This window comes from Acanthochromis polyacanthus, chromosome 13 (assembly GCF_021347895.1).
Source record: "Acanthochromis polyacanthus isolate Apoly-LR-REF ecotype Palm Island chromosome 13, KAUST_Apoly_ChrSc, whole genome shotgun sequence".
Lineage (NCBI taxonomy): Eukaryota > Metazoa > Chordata > Actinopteri > Pomacentridae > Acanthochromis > Acanthochromis polyacanthus.
The window spans coordinates 25,303,677-25,326,209 of record NC_067125.1 but is presented as its reverse complement, the minus strand read 5'-3'; the positions used below and the strand labels follow the sequence as shown (position 1 = coordinate 25,326,209).

Genomic DNA, 22,533 nt, shown 5'->3' with positions numbered 1-22,533 from the left:
ACAAAAAATCAATAATAAGGAGGCAGATACGTGACCACTTTTGTAAGATAAGATAAGATAAGATAAGATAAACTTTATTGATCCCACAGTGTAGAAGCAGCTCAACAGACAGGGCTCTAAGGTCAGTTAGGGATTATATTATTTACACAGTACAAAACAATGCACAGAAACGTTATATATAAAGGATGAGATTACAATTAAAGGTAGATATACTTTTCAGATGAAGCGCTGTGACTCAGAAAGGCAGAAAACGAGGATGTGTCTAACACAAAAAAGTGCTGCTGGAGGTGTTATGCGGCACCACCAACCCTCCGTACATTTCCGCCGCGCTCACCTCTCCCTGCCTCTGCGTGGCACGAATCACGCCTTCTACCAGTGAGTGGGCTGCAAGTCAAATTAGCTCTCCGTCATCCTGCTCGCTGTGCACACCGGAGGCTACTGCGGTACGATGCGACGACGCGCGATGCCGAGCCGCGGCGGATGAGGCGGTGCGCGGCGGCCGGAGCGACCGGAGCGGCGGAGAGACACACCGAACAAAAGATCCGGGTTCTGCCGCTGCGTCTCGGTTCAGATTAGAGGAGGTGCAGGGGACGGGACGGATGCGGGTTTGACTGATCTGCAGGCCGATGTGGAGAGATGTGGCTGATCCCACTTTAGGATGCTCCGAAACCCGAGGACGAGGAAAGGCTTCGTGCGTAAACAACATCATCAAGTAGAGGACACGGAAGCACGAAGCACGGAGGCTCCTGGAGAGGTGAGGAACAATAACCAGCCTGGCTTCCAGGACAGGGGGGATACTGGTTTTACTGGTACATTGTGGTCATCACGGTGCTCTCAGTGTGATATAACCTGTTTTTATCGCTTCGTTGGCTGAATCCTTTACACTGTGGAGGTATGAGGAGGTTTGTAGTCACCTGGGTTTCATTTTTTCTTTCTTTTTTAGCTTTTTTAACTGTATTCGATGGTTGTGTGTGGCTGATGCAACGACTAATCTAACTGGCACCACTATGCACATGCCGTGAATGCACATTTTAATATGAAAATAAGGCCCAGGTTTGGGTAGGAGGAGCATGAAGAGACACCACTTGGATTCACATGACCTTTGACAGGCTCACACCCCCACAAACAGGAGCTGTAGTGGAGCAAAATCACTCCTGTTTGCTAGATCTAATGGAAAATTCTCACTTGTGAGCATTTTTTTTATAAATCCATTATATAAGGCAGGATTGTGTCTCCTCTCTTGGCACGATTCTTACAATTTCAGCACATCAGGGAGCCTCATGGATAAATCTGCTGTTTTTTCCCTTCAACTATGAGTCTTTCATTTCACTGTTTTGTCCCGTTCCCCCCGCAGGTTGTTCTCTGACAGATGAGTCGGTCTTCAAGACGGCGTCGCTGAGCATCAGTCCAGACGAAAAAAGCAAACTTCTCATTACCTTCCCATCGGCGCTGACAGCCGGACATCTGACCCTCCTTGTCAGGAGACTCTCAGAGCTAAAGAGCGATAAAGAGGAACAGCATCCCGTTTGCCGTCGGGTTTTTCAGCCGCCAGAACAGACTGTTAAGATGTGAGATTAGCAGGAGATCTCTCAGAAACATTCTCCCCAGTTCCGCTGTCAGAATTAATCAGAACACAGAGATTCTTGAGAGCGTTTCGTCTGCTTCACGATGCCCAGTGTATTTTTAACAAACTCTGATCTCTTTGCCTTTGAGCTGTCAGGCTCTGAATCGAAAACAGACTCCTGATAGCGGCAGCGTTCCCCCTCGCGGATGAGAAGTCGGCTCCACCTGACAGGCTGCGTTTTAATAAAGTATAAGCGAGGACGAAGCAATAAAACATAAATGAGGCCGACAACAGGCACCATGCTCCAGCAGAACAACAACAACAACTACCCCTGTCTCAACGTGTCGGGCTCCACCAGGGACATGCTCCAGAAGTGCTCCCGAGCCTCATTGCCCTTCCCCAGCCGCCTGGAGCTCGGCCTGGGCGACCTGCCGCTGATACGGGGACTCCGAGCCTGGGCGCTGTGCTCCAAGAACCGCCACAAGGCCGGCGGTCTGCTGGGAGGCGGACAAGCTCCCACAGCGCCTCCTGCAGGCCGCGGGAAGTCCTGCCCCAGACCTGCAGACGTCTACCTGAGCGGGGAGTGGGGTCGCATGGGGTACGGGATCCCCCTGGGGCTGGACGCCAGGCAGGCCGGGATCGGGGCTCTGGTGACCGTCGCTACCCTGAAGACCTCAGAGGGCAGCGGGAAGACGCAAACCCAGTGCCTCTTTCTCCGGACCGAGAAGGGAAGCTGCCTGTACTCGACGGCTAAACCCGGTTCTGGTGGGACGACTGGAGTGGTTGGAGGGTGGCTGAGAGGAAAGACAGGAGGAGGAGGAAGGGATAACGGGCCGCCGGCGCAGACAGGAGCAAACCGGGTGAGAGTGCGATCAGGCCGGAGGTGGAGGAAGTCAGGCAATGCAGAGAAAACAGGCTGGAGCAGAGAGAGGCAGCAGAGGAGCTGGGAGGATCCGGCTGAAGAAAGGCAGGAAGAGCGAGACAAAGGAGGACCGGACAGCAAACAACAGGACTGCAGGGGAGGCCGATGCTACCACGATGCTTCCCCTAAAGCCTGCAGTCAGTGTGGACTGAGAGCACAATGTAGGGAGAGCCAGGATGGACTAGACAGAGGAGAAAGTCCCACAAACGGACAGGGCATGAGGAAGGAGCTGCAAAAGAATGACGAGGAGGAGAAGGGAGGCCTCTGCAAGTCCTCTAACTGTTTTGTGGCTGAATCAAAGCCTGACCTAGAATCCAACTGTACCGACTCCCACTGCGACATCGGAGGAGCCGAGAGCGACAAAGGGCCGAAAACCTCTCGCAGCAAGGACGACTATTCAGAGAGAGACGAGGACATGAACCCCGATGTTATGAAATTACACACAGGAAGCAGCGACTTCATTCACGGCTGCTCTGAGCCGGAGACTGAAGGCTTTAAATCGAGACGTATTAATGAGAGAAAAGCAGCTGAGGAGTCCTGTGAAGTAGCGGCAGCTGATACAGATGGACTTTCTGATCAAGAGACAGAGAAAGAACAAAATACAATCCAGGTTCCTGCTGACTTCTTGGCCTTTCCTGCCTCCATCACCATGACTAACCAGTCCTCCGTCCCTATAGGGGGCAGCACCGGACAGGAAGCTTGTTGGGTTCAGACTGAGAATAATCAACAAGTTGAGGAAGCAGATGTTGGCTTCGATGAGAAAAACACTGTGACCGAGAAGTTAAATGAAAATGTGCCACCGCAGATTTGCAGCCAGCAGGAGGGCAAAGAAGTTTTGTCTTCACCGCTTAGACATGAAGATTCTTCTGGAAGGATTGTGACAGAAAACATTAATGGACGATCTGAGCTGGATGGCTTCAAATCGAGACTTATTAAGGGTGGAAAAGCAGGTGAGGAGTCCTGCGAAGAAACAGCAGGCGACACAGATGGATTCCCTGAGAAAGAAGAAGACATCATCCAAGTTCCTGCTGGATTCTTGGCCTTTCCTGCCTCCATCACCACGACTAACCAGTCCTCTGTCCCTATAGGGGGCACCGCCGGACAGGAAACTTGTCGGGTTCAGACTGAGAATGACCCGCAAGTTGAGGAAAACACTGTGAACAAGAGCAAAGATGTCCCACCTCTGATTTCAGTTCTATCCTCACCTCTTAGACTCGGCGATCCATCAACCCAAGAGACAAACGGGAGGGTTGTGTCGGAAAACAGTAGGACAGAAGAGTCAGAGGAGGAGAATCTAGAAGAGCGAGGGGGTGAAGATGAGGTTTGGAGGAGGGAGAACACCTGCGAGAAGGTCGAAGATGCCACACGGGAAGATGGTAAGAGAGAATGTTCTCCAGAAGAAGATGAAGAGTCAAAAAGCATTGAACTGAACGTAGAGACCAGCACCGACGTCGCCGGTTCCCCCACCTTTAATGCCCCCTCTCTGGCTAATCCTGCCCCTTCTCTGCCCCTGCTGGGATCCATGGCAATCGGCCCGGTGGAGGAGGAGGTGGTTAAAACCTCGACAGGAGACGGAGAAGCAAAGCTGGAGGAGAGGGCTTCCACCGTGGCCACCGAGGAGGACGAGGAGGAGGATGAGTTTGGCGTCTTCATGCAGGCGGAGGGGGAGTCGGCCTGGACCGGTGGCTTCACCACGCCTGCCTCAGTGCCTTGTGGGAGCAGAGAGATCGCTGGTGAGTCTCCTCCTGTTTCTGTCTCTTTCTGTGTTTGCAGAACGGCAGCCGCTCGTCGCTATCTGTCTCTATCTGCCTCTATCCGGCTCCTTCGGGATCTTTAGCAAACTTTGCTTTCCGTTTTACCGCAGATTTCCTGACAGAGGATCTTTGGGTTTAAAGTCAACAGCTCTGACACTGAAAGGCTTCAGAGGCGGCGCGGAGTCTCTTAAAGATGTCAAAATTGTAGAAAGGGTTCAGAGACAATATCTGAAGTGCAGCAAAATATCAGCACTCGTCTGTGTTGTGCTGGAACAGAACGGCAGCGTGTGAATGGCAGCAAATGCTCAGAGTATTAGTGCAGTTTTAACCTCTAGTACAGTTTCAGGAATGTAGGAACACACAGTCTGTTTTCATGAGCCAGTTCTACTTTAAATCACATTTTCCTCATTTCTACTAATTAATACATAGTGTGGAGATCTGCTTGCATCTAAAATGTAATCATGGGACTAAATAATAGGAACTTTTTAAACCAATCTGCACTTAAACTGCATTAAAATGAAAAAGAAAACACAGGACATGGTGTTCACTGTGAGGATTTGGCACCAAAAACAAATTTCTAGTTTTACTTTGTGACCAGAAAAAAATGAAAAACAATCCATAAATCTAAAATTTCATTGAAGAAAGTCAGGAAAATATAACAAACATCCAGATTTGTTATTAAAGTCCCCGAAAATCAAAATTTTTGAATGACAAAAGTACTTTTGTGAAGGGTTTTTCATTCAGATAATCACTAAAACTCTGGTTTAATCATATTTTCCATCGGTATTCATTTTTTAAATTTGCTGATTTCGCTAATAAAATGTCCCGTTTTTCCTGTCCTCTTCAAGTCAAACAGAAAATCCGAGATCAGAACTCAGATTCAACAGTTTTGTCATGTTAAATAACAAAAAAAGTGCAGACTTGCTGTTCACTGTAAGGATTATGCATCTCAAGCAAGCTTTTAGCTTTACTTTGAGGCAACATGGAAAAAAGCAGACAAAAAATGAAGTAGAAATCCAGAAATGTTATTGAGGATGGTCTAGAAAATGTAGCAAACATAAAGATTTATTGTCCTTGAAAATGTTCCTTTTGCAATGCTTTTCATGAATGGTTCATCTTGTATAAAGTCCCTAAAACCTCAGTTTAATCACATCTGCCATCATTTTTGGTAAATATTTTGCTGCTTTTCCAAAGTGATGTCACATTTTTCCCGCCATCTTCAAAGCAGAGAGAAAATCAAGGAACAAAATTCACATTATAAAAGTCTCTCGTGACAGATAGCCAAAAAAAGTGCAGATTTGTTGTTCACTGTAAGGATTATGCATCCTAAGCAAGTTTCTAGCTTTACTTTGAGGCAACATGGAAATAACCAGTGAAGAAATGAAATAGAAATCCAGAAATATTATTGAGGATCGTCAGAAAAATGTCACATTTGTTATTGAAGTCCCTGAAAATGTTCATTTTTGGAAGCAGAATGTACTTTTTAATATTTTCTAATTTAAAAACTCACTAAAACTTTGGTTTAGTCGCAGCTGTCATCATATTTTGTTTAAGTTTTGCTCATTTTACTAATGCAATGTTCCTGCCCTGTTCAAATCAGAGAGAAACGAAACTCGCATTGAAAACATTAATAAAAAGATTTGTCATCCAAGTTGCCAAAAAATGTCATTTTGAGGAGAAAATGCATTTAGTGAATGTTTTATCATTTAGAAAGTCTGAAACTGTGGTTTGATCGCATTTGTCGTCATATTTTGGTAAAATTTTTCGAAATCCTGCAGGAAAAGCCAAAATAAAACTCACATTATAAAGCTCTCATGTGAAAATACCAAATCTGTTCCAACTTCAGTAGAAAACTGTGTCTTCATTTCGAAACCCGTCATTAACTGCTGGAAGCTGATTGAGAAAATGGGTTTTTGGGGGGATTTGAAGCAGCTCCAGTAATGAATGATGGATTCACAGAGCTCTGAGGCAGAATGTCAAACGAATGAGTGAATTATTAATCAGAAAATATGACGGCTCTCATGAGGTCGACGTATCGGTGTTTCAGACATGCAGGTAGGTGAGGTCTCTGGGTCTTTGTGGCCTTTTTGTTTTTCTCAAGCAGCCAGTGTTAATCAGCCGCCGTGATCCCTCATTCTGCTCCGTTTAGCTAATCGGCTCAGGCACTTAAACCCAGTTTCCACAGCGAGGTCAGTCGAGGCTGAGACGAGGTTTGTGCAGTATTTACAGCCCGAGTTTTTCTGCTATCAAACATTTGTGTGTTGATTTGCTGAAGATTTATCAGTGAGGAGTAATTGGCCAACACTTTAGTGCCGTCTGTGGTGGCAGAATGTTTTGTGTGTGAATTGGGAAAGTTTAAAGGAACATTCCAGGGTGTTTTTGAAAGTTTTCACCTTTTAAGAATCAGGCTTCACACATTTTACAGATGTATATGTTGTCACACATGTCTGATGTGCAGATAGTTTTAATTCTGTTAGTGAATCTCTGCTGTATTTACCCTCCTGTTGTCTTCATTTAGAGGCACCAATAGTAATTGTGGCAGTGCTGTCTCCATAATTAATTAACACACACTAATGTAACTGAATACAGATTTGATAAGCATTTAGATAATTTATACATTTAAGCAAGTTTGAAGAGGATGCTAAACGACTTTTGTTGCATTGTAAAGTGAAGAAAAGTCTGCGGATGCTTTATATCTTGGAAAATATACCTTAAAAATCTACATGAAGCTCAAGAGTAAAGTCTGAAAAATGTTTAGCTAAGAGGTAAAGAAACATGTAAGAGAAGAATCCTGATTGAAATTCTTGTGCCAGATATTGCTCAGAAAAGAAATGAAAAACATAAATTTTGCCGCCTAAAAACAGTGGATAGATATAAAACATACTACAGATATGATCCATAAACAGTTGCATCTTGGTAAATATTACATTTATTAGTAAAATTAGAAAGTTAGTCTTTAATGCTGCCCAAAACTGGGTGAAGAACATAAGTTAAGAGCATGAAATCTGAAATGTGCCGATCATTAAGCTCATGATAAATGTGTGGCATAGTTTCTTGCACCATGAAAAATGTGACATCAGGTTAGCAAAATTTTACCAAAATATGATGATAAACGTGATTAAACCAGAGTTTTAGAGCCTTTCTGAGTGGTAAAACATTAACAAAAAATACTTTTCACTTCCAAAAATGAACATTTTCAGGAACTTTAATAACAAATCTTTGTGTTTGCCACATTTTCTTGACCATTTTTCTTAAGATTATTGGGTTTATATTTCTTTTTTTTTCTATGCTGTTTCAATGTAAAGCTGGAACCTTGCTTGGGATGCATAACCCTTACAGGGAACATCAAGTCTGCACTTTTTTTGGTTATTTGACAATGAGAGAAAACTTTCATGTGAGTTTTGATCCCTGATTTTCTCTCTGGTTTGAAGAAGGTGACGTCACATTAGCGAAATTAGCCAAATTTTAACAAAATATGATGATAAATGTGATTAAACCAGAGTTTTAGGGACTTTCTGAATGAAAAAACACGAATAAAAAGTACTTTTTGCAACAAAAAATGAACATTTTCAGTGACTTTAATACCACATCTTTATGTTTATTATGTTTTCTTGACCAATTTCAGTAAGATCACTGGATTTATATTTCATTTTTTCTAGTCATTTCCATGCTGTGTCAAAGTGAAGTTTGAAACATGCCTGGGATGCATAATCCTTACAGTGAACATCAAATCTCCAGATATCTTGTGTGCCACGTCCGCCCACTGTAGTCGGCACACTTCACTGGGAAGATGCACAGCCCAGTCAATCATCAGCTACTATAGCACTCACTGCAGTGCAACTAACAGCCAGTATATAAATGTATGGTAAGAAGAGCATGCTGGTACTGGTAAAGCAGTAAAAAAACATAAAGTAGTTTTTGTTTGAAAAAGGTGATGTCACATTAGCAAAATTAGCCAAATTTGACCAAAATATGATGATAAATGTGATTAAACCAGAGTTTTAATGACTTTCAAATGAAAAAACATTAATAGAAAGTACTTTTCGCTTCCAAAAATGAACAATTTCAGCAACTTTAATAACAAATCTTTATGTTTTGTATGTTTTCCCGGCCATGTAAGCACCATTTAGCTGCACAGTGGAAATGAGACTGGTCTGTCCTGACCTGGATTCCTGACTCTCACTACACGGTATTAATCATTCAGAGTTGGGCTGAGGGGAGGCGGGGGAGGCGAGCGGGGCCGGGGACGCTAAGCTGCCTTTAGCCTCGGGTTACGGGGCAACGGGTGAAAGAAGAAACGCACCAAGACGAGTGAAGCGTCTGACAGATACATCGCGCAACGTCTGAGCAAGACAGAGCAACTCATAAAGGTGTAGCGGCAATCAAAGGCAGACGCAAATACTCTCGGAAATGTTTCCTGGCGGTGAGGTGTGGGAGTGTGATTAAAGTCGAGCGCACAGACACAAAGAGTCCTGCAGAGTCGGATGCAGCAGGTAACTTTTAAGCAACAGCAGGCAACAGTCTGCAAAACGAGGTGATTAACGGAATCGTAAAGGCCACTTGTGACACGTTGGTGCTGGAAAATAAAGGCCAAATTTTGCTATATTTCATGCTTATAATCAATAAAGATCCAGAACAAGTTTTAAAAAGTCATTGTGGAGTTTACAAGACTGAAAATGAACTTGCATGGCAAACGGTACTGTAACTTTCCAGCCACATTTTGTTCTGTTTTTCCAAGTTTTTTCCAATTTTGTTCTGTCACAACACATAAAAATGGGATTTGAGTGGCAGATACCTCAAAATCTCAGCTAAAACCAGAATTTTATTGTCAACTCTGTTGTTTTTTTTTTTTTTTGTTGAACTAAGTAGTGAATTGTCAGAATAAATTTTAGTTTATGGACAATTAAGTCCCCCTAAAGTACATATTAGACAAATTTTTGTTCTGTTTTTCCAAATTGCTACTAATGTATTCTACACTGTAAATTGGACTGCAAACAACCATCATTAAAATGCAGATTAATCTGATGAATATTGTCTCAATTAAATGATTGGTTGCCTGATTAAAAAATGGTGAAAAATGTTGGTTACAGTTTTCCAAAGCCAACGAGAGCGTCTTTAAATGTCTTGTTTTGTCCAAAAACCCCAAAATACTCGGTTTGCTCGCTATCGTAGAGGAGGAAAGAAACCAGAAAATATTCAAGTTCAAAAAGCACAGATCAGAGAATTTTGAGTTAACTGAGGCAATCAATTGTCAAAATGCAGTATTCATTGTGGTGTTTGTGGAACAGAACATTAACTTGTATGACGACAAGACTGTAACTCGTGTTGGTCAAAGTTGCCAGTAGTCCTGACTGTATGCTGTATAATATGGCTGGAAACGCCAGTAATTCTCAGATAGATTCATCTGTTGATTATCATCTTGAATCAGTTTGTTGTTTGGCTTGAAAATGATGAAAAATGTAGAGACAATGTCCTCTAATGTCTTTTTTTTGTCCACAACCCAAAGATGATCAGTTTACCATCGCAGAGGAGAAGTTCATTATCAGATTAGACTTTCTTTGCGTAAAAAAATGACTCAAACTAATCGATCAGTTATCAAAATATAAAATTTATTGCAGAGTTTGTGGAACTGAAAATGAACTTGTGTGATAATGAAACTGTAACTCCTGAAGTACTGATGGACACAATATTATTAGACAGAAATTTCTCAGTTTTTCCTTCAAATTCCATAAAAGTACCCAGTTAAATCAGTTCTTTAAATTGATAACTATTGACAACTAATCCTTGGAGCTTTACTGTATAACTGTTTGTGTGTGTCTGAAAACAGCACTTGGAAACCAGGCCATCGCCGGGGAGTCGCCCCATTGGACGGCAGGCTGGATGGACAGCTCCTTCCACCAATCAGATGACACCTGGACAGCCTTTCCTCAGGACTCATCGGATGAAGGCCGAGACGTCGTGGATCAGTGGTGGCCGACCAGCGCCGTGGAGGAGCGGCGAGACCGACTCTCAACCAGTCAGAATCTGGTACGGTTTGACTGTAGTGAGGCTGTAATGTATTTTGGTTTGTAAATTATTACACAAACAGACAAGGGAAGGTTAAAAAGAAGATAACAATTACTTGCAACAAAATAGTAGAAAACAGAGCAAGCTGGTAGAAGGACTTTTTAAAGACGATCGAGGTGAGGGTTGGACAAAGCACAAGATATCTGGAGAATTTAGAACTTCCACCTGGCTCTGTCGATAGAACGCACGCACAAATCCAACGTTAAAGTCATTGCCAGTACTATCATGCTTTTCTTAACATACATTTATATATTTGGCTATTAGTTGCATTTATTGATTGGGCTGTAACATCTTCCCAGTGAAGTGTGCGCACTACAGTGGGCAGACGGTACACAAGATATCTGGAGATTTTAAAACTTTCCACTGAGTTTGAGCTCTGTCAATGGAAAGCTTGTACTATTTCCACTTTAAAACCCCTACTTTATCGATACCAAGATGCCATTCTTACCATAATTGTTTCTATTTGCCTCTTGGTTGTACTGTAGTGAGTGTCAAAACTACCACAGTAGACAGACGTAGCACAAGATATCTGAAGAATTTAGAACTTGCCACTGTGTTTGGGCTCTGTTGAAGCATGTACAAATTCAGCTTTTAAATCCCCGCTTCACCAATACGAACATGCTTTTCATGCATTCTTATATTTCTCTTTTTGTTGCACTGCAGTGAGTGTCTAGGAATCCACCTTCTGGTAGGTGGTGCTAATCGCTGTTCACTGCACTCCAGGAGGTATTTTTGGAGTTACCAAGTCTCTTGCCGTAGAGGAAATCGTTCATGTAGAAATCTGTGAACAGTTACTGATAAACTAAGCACTCTGTCTGCCTCAGTTTTCACATTAGTTTCATGTAGCCAGATCTGCAGGGCTGTTTGGATCCCAGCATCAGTCGGTCCGTCCACTACTGTGGTCCAGACTGCAATATAACAATACTGTGCTTATATATTCTACAGGATATTAACTGAGATCGTCCACAGCCCTGCTCAGGCCTGATTTATTTCTCTAGTGAGGGTGGCATGTGCTGGTCAGTGATTTTAATCCAGTCCGGAGTGCACATGTCTGTGACCCAAAAATTGCACTCTCCTTGGCAGAATAATTATGAACCATGTTGTCCCCTCTTTTTTCCAGCTTCCTGCACCATTACCATGGAAACACGGCTCACCCTGACACAGTCCTGCGGGACGGCTGACTAAGTTTTCAGGCTTAAAATTAATCAGTATTTTGTACAGCTGTACCACTCACATTAGTGCAGTCGGAGAGCTCTTTTTTTTCTCTGAAAAACCGCGAAAAGAAGCCAACACTGCAGGGAGAGTGTCCCAGTGGACATTAAACACAGAGCAAAGATGCAGATGAAAAATGAGCCCTGCCCAAAGCTGCAGCGGAGGAGAGACGGGGAAGCAGTTTTTAAATGAGTTTTTTTTTTTTTTTATTTGCCTTCAGTGCCATGAAGAGGCCTTTAAGAAAATCAAGTGTTAACTTTATATGCAATGAGCGGGAGAGGCATTTCTTTTAATGCTGCTTTGCATTTGGTCTGAGCTCTCAGGCAGAAAAGGACTTATTTCTGTTTCACTGTTTAACCTTTGTGTTGTCCTGTGGGTTAAAACTGACCCGTTTTAACGTTTGAAAACGTGGGGAAACAAGATAGATTTCACAGTGAAGGGGGATTTTAAAAATGTTTCTGAAGAACATTCACAAAAAAATCAACCAAAATCGAAATTCGCTGGATTTTGGTTAATTTTTTTTGTGAATGTTCTTAAGTAAAATATTTCAAGTTTTACTCAAATATCTGTAATCATTTTAGATATTTTTTAGGATTTTTTGGAAGGTTTTACAAGAATTTTCTTGTCAAATTTGGTGGATTGTTTTTAAAATAGAACTTTTATGTAAAACTTTTAAGGAATTTTCTTCCTGAAGGTTTGGCAAATTTTCACAAATTTGGGGAATTTTTTTTTCTGAATTTTTGGAATTTTTTCAGACAAGGAAACAGTATTTTTTGGTGCCTGTAAATGAGGACAGCAGGAGGGTTAAAGGGGCTGCAGGATGAACCTCTTTGCTCTGTGATGATGCACTAACTGATGAAGTCTCTCTGCAGGCGGCCGTCTTTGCTGAAGCCTTCCCCTCGCTGCCCGGTCCGTCCTGCAGTGACCTCGCTGCTGTTCCCACGCTGACCCAGCTCCTCCGGGGCAGAACCAGCCAGGACCAGGGGTAAGGCCATCGTCTACACTGTCTGTCTGCTAATATCAGTGAATCCTTGAGATTTGCTGCACATCAGTCGATCTGATGCATGTCTGCATGTTCCTGGATAGCACAGAAATGCCTCATGAACAGCTGGGGATGCTTTCCTGGCTGTAAATCTGACAGGACATGAAGACGGTGTGACAGAGCAGCATGTTAACCTGCCAGCAGCAGCAGTGGAGCTACATGAAGAGGAAAATGAATTCAGTCAACTCACCTGGGATCAGTCCAAGAAGCATCCTGCTGTGTGCCTGCTTCCCATGCAAAGAAGCAGCGGTTCTATTCCCCAATGACCGAGGTCCAAACACCCCCCCCAGACACCCTTCAGGGGAAGCTTACATCCACAGGCTCATTCTTTGTCACAATAGCAGCTGGTGTCCATAGATGAGAGTAGGAATGTACACTCATTGGGCATTTTATTAAGGACACCTTGCTAGTAAAAGGTTGGAACCCTTTATACCTTCAGAACTGCCTTATTCTTTACTTTCAACAAGGTGTTGAAAACATTCCTCGGAGATTTTGCTCCATTTTGACATGATTGCATCCCTCAGTTGCTGCAGATTTGTCGGCTGAACATCCATGATGCCAATCTCCTGTTCCACCGCGTCTGAAAGGTTCTGTTGGATTGAGATCTGGTGACTGTGGAGGCCGTTGGAGTACAGAGAACTCATTGTCATGTTCAAGAAACCAGTTAGAGATGATCTGAGCTTTGTGACACGGAGCATTATCCTGCTGGAAGTAGCATCAGAAGATGGTCCACTGTGGTCATAAAGGGATGGACATGGTTAGAAACAACACTCGGGTAGACTGTAGAGTTTATATAAGTGGTACTAAGGGGCCCAAAGTGTGCCAAGAAAATACCTGCACACTGTTACACCACCAGCCAGAACCGTTGATACAAGGCAGGATGGATCCATGCTTTGTTTTTTTTGTCAGATTTTTTTGTCAGTTTCAATTTTTTTTTTTTTTTTTGTCTCATTTTTTGTCATTTTCGATCTCTTTTAGTTTTTTTTTTGTAATTTTCAATGTTTTTTTGTTCTTTTGTCTATTTTTTGGTCATTTTCAATCTCTTAGTTGTATTTTGCCTCATTTTTAAAAAATCTTTTACAGCCTTTAGTTGTTTTTTTTGGCTAATTTTTTTCATTTTCAATCTCTTAGTTTTTGTCCCATTTTTTGTCATTTTCAATCTCGCTTTGTTGTTTGATGTCACTTTTTTTTTTGGCATTTTCAATCTTCTAGTTGTTTTTCGGTCAGTTGTTTGTCATTTTGATCTTTTTGTTGTTTTTGTCTCTGTTTTTTATAATTTTCAAGCTTTTTGTGTTTTCTTTTGTCTCATTTTTTGTCATTTTCAATCTCCTTTTCCTATTTTTTTGTCTATTTTTCTAATTTTATGGATCCGTACTTTCAAGTCTTTTACACCATATTCTGCTGAAATGGAGACTCATCAGAGGAGGAAACATTTTCCTAATCTTCTATTGTCCAGTTTTGGTGAGCCTGTGTGAATTGTAGCCTCAGTTTCCTGTTCTTAGCTGACAGGAGTGGAACCCGGTGTGGTCTTCTGCTGCTGTAGAACTTCTTCTTCAAGGCGTTCAGAGATGATATCCTGCCTTTCTTGGTTGTAACCAGTGGTTATTTGAGTTCCTGTTGCCTTTCTATCATCTCCAACCAGTCTGTCCATTCTCCTCTGACCTCTCACATCAACAAGACATTCTGGTTCAATGGATATTTTCTCTTTTTGGGACCATTTTCTGTAAACCCTAGAGATGGTTGGGCATGAAAACACTCAGACAAACAACCGTGCCACATTCAAAGTCACTTAAATCCTCTTTCTTCTCCATTCTGATGCTCAGTTTGAGCTTCAGCAAGTTGTCTTGACCACGTCTGCATGAATAAATGTGCTGAGTTGCTGCCATGTGATTGGCTGATTAGCTGTTTGTGTTAACAAGTGATTGAACAGGTGTGTCTAATAAAGTGGCCGGTGAGTGTAAATCGACCAGTATATTAACTTTCCAGCTCAGCCCTTTTCACCGCAGCACATCTGTACAGTGTCTCTATATAATATACTTCCTCCACTTGTGGATGAAACCCTGAGCGCCTCCACTCCACGCTGCAACTCATCCTGAACCCGGAGTGGTTAATCCGTCCTTCCCCAGCTAAAGAATCGTGGCCTCGGGTTTGGAGCTGCCAGCTCTCATCCCAGCAGCTCCACACTCGGCTGCATGCAAATCCAGTAAGAGCTGGAGTTCACCGTGTAGCGAAAAACTGGATCTGAAATGTGCTCTGGTTTGCGAATAGTTACACAAATAGACAAGAGAAAGTAAAAAAAGAACAATTACTTGCAGGAAAACAGCTTTGCACGCCCACATACCCAGACTGTGGTTTAGTTCATCCTACATTAAGTCCAAATCATCAAGAATTGCAATTAAAATGAGAATTAGAAGCTTTATTGTCATTTTGCTGCCTTGCACGATAGCAGAACAGTGGCATGTTTCCCAAAATAAAACTTTTGCAAAACACAAATTCTACCAAAAGAGATTACAAAAAGTCTGTAAATAGCATTTTCAACAAGCTAACGAGGACTTTTCAAAGCTAATAATGTGCACAGACAGTCACTTTGCCCTCATATCAAACATAGAAAAGCACATTTTTACAGGATACAACACAAGATTTACAACTGCCGGCTGTGTTTGAACTGTTTAAAGGAAAACTTGTTCAAATCCAGCTTTTAAATCCTTTTTTTCCAAATGCCAAGATGTCATTCTTACTGTACATTGTTATATTTGTCTGTTGGAACTTGTATTTTAGCTCAAAAAGGGTGCCGAGTGCGTAGTAGAAGTACAATTTTGTTTTTAAATTAATTTTGACTGTTTAAACCTTATTCTCATTTTAACATCTTCTACATGTTTTACAGTAAGTGTATTAGCAATGTGTATCTTTTTCATGTTTTATTTTTAGGAAAAGTTCATTAGTTTCTTCACAGAGTCTTGTTTTCTGACCTACAAAGTCCCTCTTGCTTTTATTGCGTTTCACTGAGTGTTCCTGCATGTGGATGAGCGCTGTTTGTGTCCACTTCATGAAAGAAAAACACTCATTTGATGTTTTATTGTAAAATTTATGCTGGAGTTGAGGTGGATTTGCAGAATTATGGGGACGTTCGGTACTGGATTTGAAAAAAAAAAAAAAGGCACAAAATGTGGCCACCGAGTGGTTGACGTGGAGAAGTGCATGTTAAAGGTGGACTACGTCTGTGGAAACTATTCTAAGAACAAATACATTCATGCTCATTATCACCAGATTCATACATTAAATGCACAAAAAAGTGCATATAAATAATTAACAATTAAATAATTCATTTGCTTCTTTTTATTAATTATTATATTTATATAATATATTTATTATGTAATATTATATGTGTATTAATATGCATTATTTATTATTAATATATTCACTAAGGTCAGTAAAATATTAGATTGGACTGAATTGTTGACTTATATATTTATAATATAATTATTATATATTATTTATTAATTTAACAAATTCAAGAAAATATTAGATGTTACTCAGTCTAAAGTACAAAAATTGTTTGAGTTATATACTTATGTATTTATAATATATTTATTATTATATATTTATTATTAATATACACAACATATTCAATAAAATATTAGATGTGACTTAGTCCACAATGCAAAAATATTTGACATACACACTTATTTTAGATATTACATTATTGTAAAATACAAAATAATATCTTTATTATTGCTAATTGTTTCTTATTTATTTAATCAACAAATTCAATAAAGTATTAGATGTCACTTAGTCCACAATGCAAAAATATTTAACTTATATACTTGTACATTAATTATTCATATATAATGTTCTATATTTATTTGTTATGTGTTATTTATTACATATGTACTCAACAAAGTCAATAAAATATTACCTCTCTATATGTTACTACGTCCAAAATACCACTTTCATACGCTAAATAATTCGTAGATAGCATTTAAGTCACACGTAAATTCTCCATATTAACCTGTAACTCCACTAAAGAGGTTGGAAATAATAAATATAAATGTTTGATTGAGGTTTCAGCATAAAACATTTGTCTGTGTTTATAATGGTGGAATTATTCTTGCATTTTGTCCACATTTTTCTAATGTTGACTTTAAAGCTTCCTTTCACACAGACCGTTGTTTCCTCTGCGTGTTCTGACCCTGCAGGCTGCTGGACAGTTTCCACGACTTGAACAAAATGATCGGCCAGAGATACAAGCGAGCCAGCGGTGTTTCTCGTGACCTGCTGCTGAAGACTTTACACCTGGAGCAGCCGCACACGGTGAGTAAACATGCTTTTATTTTGAAAACTGCACATCCCAATCAGTCAGAAAACACTCTAGAAACCTAGTTTTACAGTAAGCTCTCCACGTTTTTCCACACACAGTGATGGTTTTCTGAATTGGCACCGAGCTGTTGGTGTTCGGTTTTAATTTGCGGAGCTTCAAGGTTGTTAAATTGAATTAGTCGACGCGGCTTTAACAGCATGTAAAATGAAGCGATGGTGCCGTTAGACTGATGGCCTTGAAGCCTGCTGCTTCGTTCATGAATGATGTGACCGAAGCTACGTTCATCACACTCACTTGAAAGCCGGAGATAAATGAACAGACCGAATGCTGTCAGGAAGCTCCAGGACGTCTGAAAAGTATGCAGATGTGAGCTTTACTCCGACAGGGAGGCAGAGAAAATGTGACTTTTTAAAATTGCTTTATCCATAAATATAGTCTGTTTTTAACTTATCCTCCTGTTGTCCTCATTTACAGGCACCAGAAAATATTGTTTCCTTGTCTGAAAAAAATCCCAGATTTCAGCCAAAAAATTCTCCAAATTTGGCAAGAAAAGTCTTGTAAATATTTTCAAAGAATGAGTAGAAATCTTCCCAAAAAAATCCTAAAAATATCTAAAATATTTAGATATTTTTATCTAAATAAAAATTTACTGATTTATATGTCAGTAAAATTTCTAATATTTTCTTTCAGAACAATCACAAAAAAAATCAACCCAAATCCAGCGAAATTCACTAAATATTGTTATTTAGTGTTTTTTATTAGTTGTTTTTAACATTTTTCTTATAATTTAATCATATTTTGATGTATTATTATATTATGTTTTTATTATATACTTATTACTTATTTGAGTAATTCATTTGAATATACATTTATCATGTTATTTATTAGTTATGTACTTTACTAAGTCAATAAAATGTCAGATGTTAGTCCAAGATAGAAAAATATTTATTAAGAAACATAATTTCTGAAATTAATCAGCCAATAATTTCCTGCTTTTAGCATATCCTTATAATTTTTCACTATTATTTAATAATTTACTTAGTCGTATTTATTATTGTAATTATTATATTTAATTTTATTGTGTAATATTTATTATTAATGGACTTAATAAAGTCAATAAAATATCAGATGTTAGACCAAAACAGGAAAACATTTGACTTCATGATAGAAAATTAATACACACGTGGACAAAATTGTTGGTACCCCTCAGTTAAAGAAGGAAAAACCCACAATTCTCACTGAAATCACTTGAAACTCACAAAAGTAACAATAAATAAAAATGTATTGAAAATTAAATAATCAAAATCAGCCATCACTTTTGAATTGTTGATTAACATAATTATTTAAAAAAACAAACTAATGAAATAGGGCTGGACAAAAATGATGGTACCCATAACTTAATATTTTGTTGCACAACCTTTTGAGGCAATCACTGCAATTAAACGATTTCTGTATTTGTCAATGAGCGTTCTGCAGCTGTCAACAGGTATTTTGGCCCACTCCTCATGAGCAAACAGCTCCAGTTGTCTCAGGTTTGATGGGTGTCTTCTCCAAATGGCATGTTTCAGCTCCTTCCACATATGTTCAATGGGATTCAGATCTGGGCTCATAGAAGGCCACTTTAGAATAGTCCAACGCTTTTCTCTCAGCCATTCTTGGGTGTTTTTGGCTGTGTGTTTTGGATGGTTGTCCTGTTGGAAGACCCATGACCTGCGACTGAGACCAAGCTTTCTGACACTCGGCAGCACATTTCTCTCCAGAATGCCTTGATAGTCTTCAGATTTCATCGTACCTTGCACACTTTCAAGACACCCTGTGCCAGATGCAGCAAAGCAGCCCCAAAACATTACTGAGCCTCCTCCACGTTTCACCGTAGGGACAGTGTTCTTTTCTTCGTATGCTTGGTTTTTGAGTCTATGAACATAGAGTTGATGTGCCTTACCAAAAAGCTCCAGTTTGGTCTCATCTGTCCAAAGGACATTCTCCCAGAAGCTTTGTGGCTTGTCAACATGCATTTTTGCAAATTTCAGTCTCGCTTTTTTATGAGTTTTTTTCAGCAGTGGTGTCCTCCTTGGTCGTCTCCCATGAAGTCCACTTTGGCTCAAACAACGACGAATGGTGCGATCTGACGCTGATGTACCTTGGCCTTGGAGTTCACCTTTAATTTCTTTGGAGGTTGCTCTGGGCTCTTTGGATACAATTCCAACGATCCGTCTCTTCAATTTGTCATCAATTTTCCTCTTGCGGCCACGTCCAGGGAGGTTGGCTACTGTCCCGTGGGTCTTGAACTTCTGAATAATATGAGCCACTGTTGTCACAGGAACTTCAAGCTGTTTAGAGATGGTCTTATAGCCTTTACCTTTAAGATGTTTGTCTATAATTTTTTTCGGATGTCCTGGGACAATTCTCTCCTTCGCTTTCTGTTGTCCATGTTCAGTGTGGTACACACCTTTTCACCAAACAGCAGGGTGACTACTTGTCTCCCTTTAAATAGGCAGACTGACTGATTATGAGTTTGGAAACACCTGTGATGTCAATTAAATGACACACCTGAGTTAATCATGTCACTCTGGTCAAATAGTTTTCAATCTTTTATAGAGGTACCATCATTTTTGTCCAGGCCTGTTTCATTAGTTTGTTTTTTTAAATAATTATGTTAATCAACAATTCAAAAGTAATGGCTGTTTTTGATTATTTAATTTTCAATAAATTTTTATTTATTGTTACTTTTGTGAGTTTCAAGTGATTTCAGTGAGAATTGTGGGTTTTTCCTTCTTTAACTGAGGGGTACCAACAATTTTGTCCACGTGTGTATATTTTCACATGGAAACTAAGGATGTTTTTCCTTTTTTAAAGGATGTTAATTTAAAAGATGAATTAATTTTTTTCATATTATATCTGCATATATATTTTTTCATCATCATTGACTTATTTTAATTTATTTTATTCACTATAATATTGTATTTGTATTGTAATGTATTCAGTGTTATCGTATAATATTTACGATTAACGTGGTTAATAAAGTCAAGCAAATGTCAGATGTTCGTTTGTTTAGAATTAAAAAAAAGCATTTGACTTGATGACTAAAAACAGAGAAACGTATATTTTCAGATTGAAACAGAGGATGTTCCATTTTTTTTCACCTTAATAATTTAAACGATTATTTGAATGTCATATTGTTTGTAGTTTAGCCTTTTCTGATCAACTAACTGACTCATTTTTTGTACAAACATCTCCTCTGCATCACCGTGTTGTTTTTTTTTTTTTTATCTCTGCAGGAAGTCCGACCTGCTTCCTGGACAGCGAACCGCCGCCTCTCCCCCGGCCTCCCGTCGGCCAATCAGCACGCTCAGAGCGCCGCCGCCAAGCGACGGCTGTCGTACGACTACAACAGGAACGTCATGGAGTAGCCGTAGGCCGGTTGGACTGTCAGTCGGCTGAAGGACTGCGGCTCTGGACAGTTTCTGTGACCGACTCTTTGCACTCTGAGGCGATGTCGACCCTCGAAGACGGAGCGACTCGCTTCAGTTTACGTCGTCTAATCCAGCCGCTGGTGATGTGAACCGCTGGAGTGTTTTCACCTCAAATGTTCGACACCGTGTTCAACCAAATCTCCGTCTTGAGTTCCACCCAGAGAACCATATGTTCTACAGATGCTGTTTGGAGAAGGAAGACCTGAAGCTGTGAGGTTCGGCCACCATGTTGAAGGAGTCAAATCCACAGTTATATTTTTAATTCTTCTAGGCTTTAATTTACAGCTAAACTTACTGTTATTTTAGCAGAAATGGTCCCAATCGCAGGAATGGAAATCGATAATCTGAAGTTCTTAAATGTTTGTCTCCTCCTTCTGGTAGAGAGAGGAATTACACAAACATTGTTGAGGAATGCTTACGGATCGCTTTCCTTTTCAGACTCCTTCCTCCAAATGCTTCCTCTGACTCTTAAGTTTATTTTTCATTTGAAAAAATGGAAACTTTTCTTGTATGCCTTCTAGTTTTTCCACTTCAGTCCCAGGTTTCTGTAGCTTATTCTCCTTAGCTCTGATAAACCAACAACTACTGGTAAAATGCATCGCTAACGGTGCACCGATGTTCAAATGTTGCCACAAAAAGCAGACTTTAAACTCCAATTTACTGCAAAATGCAAAAGTCTTTTAGGTTTTAGTTTACAGCAGAAGTTACTGTTATTTAGTAGAAATGGTCCCAATCGTAGAAATAGAAAAAAAAGATAATCTGAGTCAAACTAAAATGCTTAAATGTTGGTGTCCGCCTTCTGGCAGAGAGAGGAAATAAACAAACATTGTTGATGAAGGCTGATCAGTCAGTTCGAGGTCGATATGATTGTTTTTCAGACTCTAATCCTTATTCTAAATTAATTCCTCTGAACAAGTATAAAATCTTAATCTGTTTCTGTATATACTATGAAAATTTGAGGTTATTTCAACAAGAATTGCCAAAATTATTGGCCTGCGAAATGATGTCAAATTGTTTGGGACACCCTGTGTTGTTTTTTTATTATTTTGCCTTTACTCCATCAACATAGTGGCCAGACTCTCGCTAACATCTGGTTTTCTGCCTTCAAACACGCTGTGACAGATTCTTCGGTTCTCCTGCAGCAGAAACCGATCTCACTCACGTGTTAGTCCACAGAGAAAACCACGCCTGTCCGATTCTATCATCACACCCAGAGCAGCATTATTTTTCCACTCCGTGACACTTGTAGGACTGCAGGAGGAATCTAGATGTGATGAGTTTGAAGTTTGTGGGTTTTTTTGTTCGTTTTATCACGTGCTGCATGTGCTTTCATTGTGAACCTATGACAGGAAATAAAAGTGGTTTTGGTTCCTCAGATAATGGAGTTTGTCTTCCAGTTTAGTGCCAACGGGAGCTCGGGTGAGAAGCACCAATGTTTGTCAGATTACACAAGCGACACGTTCAGGAGGTTCCTCAAACAATAGCATGTGATGTTTGGCTCTTTTCCTTTTTTCCCCTCCTCGTCTGGCCTCCTGTTTGCCCGTTTCTCATCTCAGCTCTACTCTGTTCTGTAGTTGAGTCCACTTCACGGGCAAAACTTGAACCATAGCTGCCAGTTAAGACAATATTTGACGAGGATGTTTGTTAAGTCGATGATGCTCTGTACTTTCAGTTCCACCACGCTGTTCTGCTCACCCCACAGGGTTTGTTCCACTCTGTCTTGTATATTTCACTTGTCAACTCCATCATTTGTGATGAAATTCAGAAACAATCCTCCCCCGTGTGTGTGTCTGTGTGTCTCTCTGCCGTTTGTCCAAACTTCAGATTCCTGCAAAGGATGAATGCTTTCTGACGAGGAAGACGGAGTTGTCGCCTCGATGTGATAAAATGATCCCACGTGTTGCTGCTGATGCTCCAGGTGACGTTCACGGAACAAAGAGATTTTACAAAACAACTGATAGGATTTTAAAAAAAAACGACACGAGATCGCTGCAAATTTTGATATCTAGTTACTTACATGCACTGTAAAAAGAAAAATTTATAAAAAAAATTCCAGCTGCTGTGATGCCAAAAACACTATAAAATATCAGAAAAAAATCATCTGATAAAACACAATATTTTTTCAGATAATAAAATCTATAATAATTATTATTATTATTTTGGTAATTATTATTATTATATC

The 22,533-nt window shown here is 40.2% G+C and overlaps 1 protein-coding gene across 1 annotated transcript; it reads left to right on the top strand.

Moving 5' to 3' along the window:
• The first annotated feature begins 358 nt into the window (after window positions 1-358).
• Window positions 359-22,127, top strand: si:ch211-14c7.2 (uncharacterized). Its single transcript, XM_051957735.1, has 6 exons — window positions 359-754; window positions 1,355-4,219; window positions 10,068-10,267; window positions 12,391-12,503; window positions 16,757-16,871; window positions 20,157-22,127. The coding sequence occupies exons 2-6, from the start codon at window positions 1,843-1,845 to the stop codon at window positions 20,286-20,288; spliced, it is 2,937 nt and encodes a 978-aa protein (XP_051813695.1). The 5' UTR covers window positions 359-754; window positions 1,355-1,842; the 3' UTR covers window positions 20,289-22,127.
• Window positions 22,128-22,533: the final 406 nt, after the last annotated feature.

Bases quoted from the DNA above. Each gene is read 5' to 3' on its own strand.
- si:ch211-14c7.2 (XM_051957735.1), top strand. From the start codon at position 1,843: ATGAGGCCGACAACAGGCACCATGCTCCAGCAGAACAACAACAACAAC. The intron at 10,268-12,390 runs GTACGGTTTGAC...GTCTCTCTGCAG, and splicing joins TCTCAACCAGTCAGAATCTG to GCGGCCGTCTTTGCTGAAGC. The intron at 16,872-20,156 runs GTGAGTAAACAT...TTATCTCTGCAG, and splicing joins ACCTGGAGCAGCCGCACACG to GAAGTCCGACCTGCTTCCTG.